The 9655-nt window shown below is 36.3% G+C and overlaps 2 protein-coding genes across 2 annotated transcripts; both read left to right on the top strand.

Moving 5' to 3' along the window:
- The first annotated feature begins 4073 nt into the window (after positions 1-4073).
- Positions 4074-4661, top strand: LOC123878295 (zinc finger protein 1-like). Its single transcript, XM_045925441.1, has one exon. The coding sequence runs from the start codon at positions 4074-4076 to the stop codon at positions 4659-4661; it is 588 nt and encodes a 195-aa protein (XP_045781397.1).
- On the top strand, positions 4537-7211 carry LOC123878546 (zinc finger protein 250-like). Its single transcript, XM_045925780.1, has 2 exons — positions 4537-4694; positions 5171-7211. Exons 1-2 carry the CDS (start codon positions 4673-4675, stop codon positions 7099-7101), a joined length of 1953 nt encoding a protein of 650 aa, XP_045781736.1. The 5' UTR covers positions 4537-4672; the 3' UTR covers positions 7102-7211.
- Positions 7212-9655: the final 2444 nt, after the last annotated feature.

Here is a 9655-nt window from a genome sequence, read left to right as displayed (position 1 = left end):
TTTTATTATTCTGGTTTGAGATCTCTTGGACGATGGTACAGAACCGTTCATGTGCATTCGTAAACGTTTTTTTTAGAAACCTGCAACACTATGGGAACTTGTTGTTTTTAACCCCCGACTCAAAAAGAGGGGTGTTATAAGTATGACGTGTGTATCTGTCTGTGGCATCGTAGCTCCTAAACTAATGAAACGATTTTAATTTAGTTTTTTTTTTCCTTGAAAGGTGGCTTGATCGAGAGAGTTCTTAGCTATAATCCAAGAAAATCGGTTCAGCCGTTAGCAAGTTATCAGCTCTTTTCTAGTTACTGTAACCTTCACTTGTCGAGGGTGTTATAAATTTTTAATTTACACTTGTTATAACCTGATCTGGTTTTGATACTACATTTATTTAATATTATGTTTTACACTATTAAATTTTGCAGGATTTATATTTTCGTTTAAATTATAGTAAGATTATGTACGACATAATATAGGTTTGCTAGAGATAAAACTTATTAGATCTATGTAATAATTACTTGGCAGTATTTTCTTATTTAATACATGATATATTATGTAAAAGATGGGAGTGGTAGAGTAGAATATTAATTTTTAGTTGATCAGTGTGTTCCGATAAAAATTGGAATTGTTCCAATCTGTACCAGAGACTTGTTTTTATTAGACCTGGGGAGTTATACGCCAAATCAGTAATCATCACTGAATAAAAGTCATCAAACAAAACTTATATAAAAACAAAATTTCATATCAAACTTTAAATTTTTCTAATGAGTTTGATGGCTTCAGTGATTTGGTGAATATTTCCTTTTGGTCTATCAATATAACAGTTTAAAATGTGAAATCGTGGCTTCAATAAACTTATTCTAAAATAATTTTCAGGGTTCCGTAGTGATGAAAAATAATGTGTCACTCGGGGCCAAAATATTTTGTTCTCGGGCGATGTTAACAGGGCTCTCTCCGTCACTTGTTTCATACAATCGTAGATATTAGTTTCTAGAATATGTCTGCAAAATTGCATGGACTTTGGTTGCTTAATATTCAAATGAAATTGGAACTACGATTGTATGAAACGAGTGACGGAGAGAGCCCTCTTCCCTGAAAGAGCAAAATATCACTTTCGCACACAAATAACAATATTATGATGTTATAAAGGACAGTTTTTAAGAAATCAGAGATGTTAATTTTTTTTCGCTTTTTTGAATACTGCCTTTCTTAATAAATATTCTCTTTTGTATCATGATTGTTTTACTTTTATTAAGCGCAAAATAGATTTACTTATTAGTCCATACTAATATTATAAATGCGAAAGTGTGTATCTGTCTGTCTGTCTGTCTGTCTGCTACCTTTTCACGGCCCAACAGTTTAACCGATTCTGACGAAATTTGGTGTACAGGGTTAGCTTATATCCCAGGGACGGACATAGGCTACTTTTTATCCCGGAAAGTCAAAGAGTTCCCACGGGATTCCCAAAAACCCATTCGCTTGACCGATTTGTATGGGTACCGAGGTAGCTTGCGTCCCTGTGACTGACATAGGCAACTTTTTATCCCGGAAAATCAAACAGTTCCCACGGGATCTTTAAACACCACAATCCACGCGGACGAAATCGCGGGCATCCTCTAGTTTTTAATAAAAATACGAAGCGGTGATAGGCTAGTGGTTAAAAAGACGGTTTCCTATTCGGAGAGTGCGGCGTTCGATCCCTGGCACGCACTTATACTTTTCGGAGTTATGTGCTAAGCAATTAAATATCACTTGTTTTAACGGTGATAGAAAACATTGTGAGGAAACGTGCATGCCTGAAAGTTCTCCATAATGATAGATAGATAGAAGTCTTTATTGCACACAAAAACACATACCTATTGTAAAGAAAGGAAAACAGAAAAAACAATTGTATGCAAAGGCGGCCTTATTGCTTAGAGCAATCTCTACAAGCAACCTCAAGGCAATGATTTCAAAGGTGTGTGAAGTATGCCAATCTACCCTGGGCTAACGTGGTCGACTATAGACAAATCATTCTCATTTGAGTCGCTTATTCCCTCGTAGCTTTAGTTTTAAGTTACGTTATTAATTACTAGATGATGCCCGCGACTTCGTCCGCGTGGATTTAAGTTTTTTGAAATCCCGTGGGAACTCTTTGATTTTCCGGGATAAAAAGTAGCCTATGTGCTAATCCAGGGTGTAATCCATCTCCATTTCATTACATTACCATAGAAAGTTGTTGATATTTAATGTGATATATAATCAGAAAAAATCTACTATTTTTTGGTGTGTACGGGGTATCTGTAACGATTTAGCCCAATTTTGGCGATCTCCTTTCAGCCCAATCGGTCCAGTACACACAGACACACACACACACATACAAACTTTCTCCTCTATATCTTACAAATTTAACAATTTCAACCATCAAAAGGAGTACAATTGTATCTACTTTGAATAAATGATTTTGACTTTGACTTGAGAGAGACCCGTGCTAAGTAGTGAGTCTGCGATTGGTGTATAATAATTGTGAAAAGAAAAATATACCTACTACTTGTAAATATGTGTATGGAAATTGCAAACTTATAAAGAAACGACAGAAATTAACGAATGCGTTGAATTAGTTCGTTCAAATACGGTATTTACCTGTGTTAAAAATAAATTTTATTTCTCAGTGAATTATTAAATAGAGGGTCTTTCAAATAGGTAAAATCCTTTGTTAGTTTTAAGTGTAATAACCCTTTTAACTTATTATTAGCGATTAAACTAAAAAACACGTTAAATCATTGTGACGTCACATGCCAGTATTTCATAGAAGCTCGCATACTAAGCGCGTGTTTTGACATTTGATAAAAAGATACTGATTTGACTAGTTGTCAAACACCGGATGTAAGATTACGTACGACAAAGGTTTGCTAGAGATATAACTAATACGCTGTATGTAATAATTAATTGGTAATTTTTACTAATAAATACATAATGTATTAGCATATGGGAGTTGTATTAGAATATTGGTTAAATGTTCAATATGTTCCGGATTCGGAATAGGTCCGATTTTTGCCTGTGATTCTACAAAATTCATAGACATTAAAAAGTTGCAAAGATGCCTTTTATTCTGAAATAGATGATCAAATTTGTTTTTTCAAAAGAAAACAGAACTCTGGAAAGTGGCAATGATGCCGCAAAAGATGTTATTGAAATAGATATTAAGAGAAACCTTACCATTCGTAAGAATATTGATACAAATTCAAAAGTACGTTTTCTTTATAGGTGTCCATCACCAGTTGATCATCAAAAAGGAAATAGCCGACGATGGCGCGAAGAGTCATATTAAAGATGAAGGCGGGAAGATTATTATGTCTAAAGAAAATAAAGCCACTAAAGTTAAAATACCTAAACGAACGGTAAAAGGGTTCTCTGAAAAGACCAAAAGAATTCGTCCAATCCCAGAAATTGTAACAGCTATAGCTAACATGCCCAACGTAACTATAGTAAAGGGACTATCAAAATCTTTTATCAGACCGCCTCCAATACTTAATAAATCAGCTATAGTTAAATTACCTAACAATACTATAGTAAAAGGATTACCTAAAAAGAAAGAGGACTTTCCAGTAAGCGAGAAACATAAACATCACACCAATTTGGAAGTTATACTAGCCTATTCAAATGCAACACCAATCCGAAGTCATGACGGATATAGCTATACGTGTTGCTTTTGTATAGCTCAATATACAAATCCAGCGGATCTAAAAACTCATACGTTAGACACGCACAGCAACAGCGAAGAAAGACGCGAATTCATGAAGAAACAAACACCCCATGCTTATTTACTCAAACTTGATATAACGCTTTTGAAATGTAAAATATGTGACCACAGCATTGATACATTAGAAGGATTATTTGACCATTTGCAAAAGGAGCATGATAAAAATTGTTGTAGAGATGTAAAGAACCAGATCTTTCCCTTAAAATTTGATGGGGAAGAACACAAATGTGTAATGTGTCCCCTCGTCTTTAGCAAATTCAAAGTCCTTTTAGAACACATGCATACGCATTACAGGAATTTTATATGTGAAGTATGTGACTATGGGTGTACTAATATGAGGAGGATGTATAACCACAAACAATTACATAAAACGGGCTCCTTCGAATGCGGCAAGTGCAATAAAGTGTTCGAAACCCACCAAAGGATGAGAACGCATCTGAATGCAGTCCACAAATATAAGAACATGCCAAACAAATGCGCGGTGTGCAACGAGAGGTTCAATAGCCATAAATTGAAGGATCAGCACCTGGTTACCGTGCATGGAATGACGCCAGTGATTCGGAAGTGTTCCGCCTGTGACAAAACATTCACAAGCCAAAATTTACTACGGACTCATACTAAAAGATTTCACCTAATGGAAAGACGGTTTGAATGCACAGAGTGTGAAATGACCTTCTTTGCCAAAAACCAGTTGCAATTCCACATGTTGAAGCACACGGGCAAGAAAGATTTTCAGTGTGATGTTTGCCTGAAATGGTTCACTAGGAAGTATGTTTTGACGGAGCATATGCGCATTCATATGAACGACAGGCGGTTCACGTGTCTGCATTGTGGTCGCGGGTTCGTGCAGAAGTGCAGTTGGCGCAGTCACATGCGCACTGTACATGGAGAAATAGATGATAGGGCAACGTCTACGACATAGATTAGAGCTAGATGCTTTCACTGTACTTCCGAGGTACTTAAGAATTAAATTATTAAATACAGTTAAAATTAACTAAGTATTCAGGGCTGCTCGATAAATTACTATCTTCTAAAACTGGGTTCAGAAAAAATAATATACTATGCACAATTTGTGTATTGAACATTAGCGTTTTGCTGGCCAACTTACTTGAAGTACACTTTAATCACTTGATTGATGTACAAACTAAACAGCTCTCCATGTCTCAATCTACGATCTAGTTTATATGACGCAATAATTTCACTATTATTTGCCAGAGGTCTGATCTAGAAGATTCCCAGACCCGTTAGTAGATTTAAACCTTACTGCAATGAAGTCCTTATTCGGAAATAAATTGCTCTAAAACAAAAGTTCACAATACAAAATTTACGCTTCATATAGTATCTGTTCAAGCAGATGTACAATCAAGAAATCTATAGATATTTTAGATAGAAAATCATACATGCAAATTAAAGAGTACGTTTTTTTTATAGGTGTCGGCGATCAGTTGATCATCAAAAGTGAAATAACCGACGATGCCGCGAAGAGTCACATTACAGTTGACAAAGTAGTTAAGTGTAAGGAAAACAAACAGTGCACCGGAAAGATCAATAGAGATCTCCCAACTTCAGACGTTCTAACAGCTGTAACTAAAATACCTATCGTAACAGTCAACATACTACGAAAAACTGTAAAAAGACCCGAAACTCTAGTAGCTCGAGATACTATGACAAAGTATAATGAAGACGAACAGTGCACCGGAAAGATAAATACAAACTTCCCAGCTTCAGACGTTCTAACAGCTATAACTAAAATACCTATCGTAACAGTCAACAGGCCACGAAAAATTGTAAAACGACCCGAAACTCTAGTAACTCGAGACACTATGACAAAGTGTAATGAAGACGAACAGTGCACCGGAAAGATAAATACAAACTTCCCAGCTTCAGACATTCTAACAGCTATAACTAAAATACCTATCGTAACAGTCAACAGGCCACGAAAAACTGTAAAAAGACCCGAAACTCTAGTAACTCGAGACACTATGCCAAAGTATAATGAAGACGAACAGTGCACTGGAAAAATAAATACAAACCCCCCAGCTCCAGAAGTTCTAACAGCTGTAACTAAAATACCTATCGTAACAGTCAACAGGCCACGAAAAACTGTAAAAAGCCCCGAAACTCGAGTAACTCTAGACACTATGACAAATCGTGAGGAAAACAAACAGTGCACCGCAACGATAAATAGAAATCTCCCAGCTCCAGACTGTAAAGCTGTAACAGCTGTAACTAAAATACCTATCGTAATAGTCAACAGGCCACCAAAAACTGTAAAAAGACCCGAGACTGTAATAATAGAAAAAAACAAAAATTATACCAATATTGAAACTGTATTAGCACATTCGACTGCAACGCCCATTCGAAGCCACGACGGGTTTGCCTATACGTGTTGCTTTTGTACGGAGCAGTACACTGATCCAGCTGAACTGAAACAACACACATTAATGACACACGACAACAGTGACGAAAGACGAGATTTCATGAAGAAACAATGCACCCTTGATTATGTACTAAAACTTGATATTACGCTATTGAAATGTAAAGAATGTGATGAAAACATTGACACATTGGAAGGATTATTTGATCATTTGCAAAACGAGCACAACAAGCTTATCCATACTGATGCGAAGAATCAAATGATTCCATTTAAATTTGACGATGGAGAACTTAAATGCGTCGTTTGTTCCCTTGTCTTCAGCAAATTCAAAGTCCTATTAGAACACATGCATACGCATTACAAAAATTACGAATGTGACGTTTGCGGCTTCGGGTCTATTACTCGTAAACTTATGACATATCATAAGCTAACTCATGAAGCAGGCTCGTTCGAATGTAGCGATTGCAGTAAAGTTTTCAAAACCCGTTCGAGGTTGAGGTCGCATATGAGTGTGGTCCACAAATTTAAGAGCATGCCCAACAAATGTGGTATCTGCAAGCAAAGATTCCGAAGCAATCCATTGAAGGACAAACACATGATCGCCGTGCATGGAATGTCGCCAGTGATTCGGAAGTGTTATGCCTGCGACAAAACATTTCCAAAACAGAACTTACTACTGAGACATATTAAAAACTTCCACCTGATGGAAAGACGCTTTGCATGCACGGAGTGCGAAATGACCTTCTTTGAGAAAAGAACGTTGGAACACCACATGTTGACACACACGGGCAAGAAGGATTTTCAGTGTGATGTTTGCCTGAAATGGTTCACTAGGAAGTATGCTTTGATAGAACACATGCGCATTCATAACAACGACAGGCGGTTCACGTGTCTGCAGTGCGGTCGGGGGTTCGTGCAGAAGTGCAGCTGGAGAGGTCACATGCGTTCTGTGCATGGAGAGACTGATAACAGTGTGTTGTATTAAAAGCTATTATATTTTACTAGCCGATGCCCGCGACTTCGCTTGCGTGGATTTAGGTTTTTCGAAATCCCTTGGGAACTCTTTGATTTTCCGAGATAAAAAGTAGCCTATGTGCTAATCCAGGATATTATCTATCTCCATTCCAAATTTCAGCCAAATCTGTCTAGTAGTTTCTGCGTAAAGGAGTAAAAAACACACACATACACACAAACTTTCGCCTTTATAATATTAGTGTGAAGTGTGATACTAGATGATGCCCGCGACTTCGTCCGCTTGGATTTAGATAGATAGATAGTTGAAATCTTTATTGCACTCAAAAACATGGAAAGGAACACAACACAAAAGTAAGAAACAGAAAAAAACAATTGTGTGCAAAGGCGGCCTTATTGCTTAGTGCAATCTCTACCAGGCAACCTTTGCTGAAAGGAGAAGCTAGTGTTGGATAGTACTAACACGCAAAGAATTATTTATAATTATATTTAATTGTTAGGTTTTTAAGTAAGAAAATGGCGATATAAATTGGAAAAGATGTTATTAAATTACTTTCGTGTATCGCAATAATTAACAGGGCTATCTTCGTCACTCGCTTCATACAATCGTAGTTCCAATTTCATTTGAATATTAAGCAAGCAAAGTCCATGAAATTTTGCAGACATATTCTAGAAACTAATATCTGTGTCTGTGGTGTTTTAGATTTTTCTAAAAATATGTAGTTTTAAAATTACAGGGGCTCAAAGATTTGTATGTAAATTTTTAAGACCGCGTAACTTTGAAACCGAATATTTTAACAGAAATCTGGAAAACCACAGACATAGATATTAGTTTCTAGAATATGTCTGCAAAATTTCATGGACTTTGGTTGCTTAATATTCAAATGAAATTGGAACTACGTTTGTATGAAGCGAGTGAAGGAGAGACCCCTCTTAAAATGTAAAATAAATACTGTTTAAAACACTTTAGTTTAAATAAAGATGAATTAGTTTTTAGTGGTTTTCAATAAATAATCTTCTTTAATGTAATTGTTTTTTTACTTTCATCACCATTAAAAATTCTTCATATCAAATCTTAGAAGTTATAACCCTTTAGGCTATTATCGTTTGCTAGAATTATAGAATTGGCGATCAAGTTTGACTAAGAGATCACATGCATTTATTATACACTAGAGGATGCCCGCGACTTCGTCCGCGTGGATTTAGGTTTACATAGATCCCGTGGGAACTGTTTGATTTTCCGGGATAAAAAGTTGCCTATTTCGATTACAGGGACGCAAGCTACTTCAGTACCAAATTTTATACAAATTAGTTAAGTGGATGGGTCTTTAGGAATCCCGCGGGAACTCTTTGATTTTCCGGGAATAAAAGTAGCCTATGTACGTCCCCGGGATATAAGCTAACCCTGTACCAAACGTCAGAATCGGTTACACTGTTGGGCCGTGAAAAGGTAGCAGACAGACCGACAGACACACTTTCGCATTTATAATATTAGTATGGACTAGAGGAAGCCCGCGATTTCGCTCGCGTGGATTTCGTTTTTTTTAATCCCGTAGGAACTCTCTTTCATTTTCCGGGATAAAAATTAGCCTATGTCTTCCGCGGGATGTAACCCAAGTCTGTACCAAATTTCATTAAAATCGGTTCAGCGGTGGGGCCGTGAAAACGTAGCAGACAGACAGACACACTCGCATTTATAATATTAGTATGGATAGTGGATACTTTGATTTTGGAAAGATACGTTGGCGTCGATTGTGTTGTACCTAAACTAAATTAAGAGTTTATCCATCTTTTTCTTTTTAATATTCCTAAAAAAAGAAGGAATATAAATTCTAAACTTCAAGACTGAATTGTTCACGACTGGCGCCTAGTTAATGAGGTTTGACAGTTCTAAATTAAATTAGAATTGTGGTGTTTGGTAATTAGTATATATATTGACGACACGTACCCATGCTACTTTGATCTGATAAACACAATGCTGAAGTATAATGACGAAATAAAATTATAAAATTTCCATAAAAAATTTAAAAAAAATATATGTCAAAGTTTTCATGACCCTAACGTGCCCTAACTCACTGAGATCATTGGCCATCTTTATATAGGCCGACGCCAATGATCTCAGTGAGTTAGGGCACATTAGGGCCATGAAAACTTGGTCATTAAAAAAAAAAACTTGTATGGAAATTTTTATAATTTCATTTCGTCATTTTACTTCAGTATTGTATTTATCAGATCAAAGTAGCATGGGTACGTGTCCTCATTATATACTAATTACCAAACACTCTGTATACCTCACAATACATAGCAACTTTCTAAGACTATAACTTAGGGACTGAAAGGAACTATGTAAACCATTAAATCGTTCGTATATGTTGAACACCTGACTGCCTGCTGAGGCCCTCCATCTGCTAGTTAACATACAAACTAAACAATTTAGGTAACATCAGTCCTCCCTGTGTCAACCCACCTTTTAATGAGCACCACTAAGTTCAAAAGTTTTTGAAGGCGTTTTAATCTAGATAGATTTAAACCTATAAGTGAATTTAAGCATTACATCAGCCTTTTTA

Source organism: Maniola jurtina, chromosome 26 (genome assembly GCF_905333055.1).
Source record: "Maniola jurtina chromosome 26, ilManJurt1.1, whole genome shotgun sequence".
Taxonomy (NCBI): Eukaryota; Metazoa; Arthropoda; class Insecta; order Lepidoptera; family Nymphalidae; genus Maniola; species Maniola jurtina.
The sequence above is the reverse complement of the archived record's forward strand: the minus strand, read 5'-3'. Positions and strand labels throughout refer to the sequence as shown.

Coding starts and splice junctions, on each gene's coding strand:
- LOC123878295 (XM_045925441.1), top strand. CDS start 4,074: ATGAGGAGGATGTATAACCACAAACAATTACATAAAACGGGCTCCTTC.
- LOC123878546 (XM_045925780.1), top strand. CDS start 4,673: ATGCTTTCACTGTACTTCCGAG. Junction 4,695..5,170: donor GCTTTCACTGTACTTCCGAG/GTACTTAAGAAT, acceptor TTTTTTTTATAG/GTGTCGGCGATCAGTTGATC.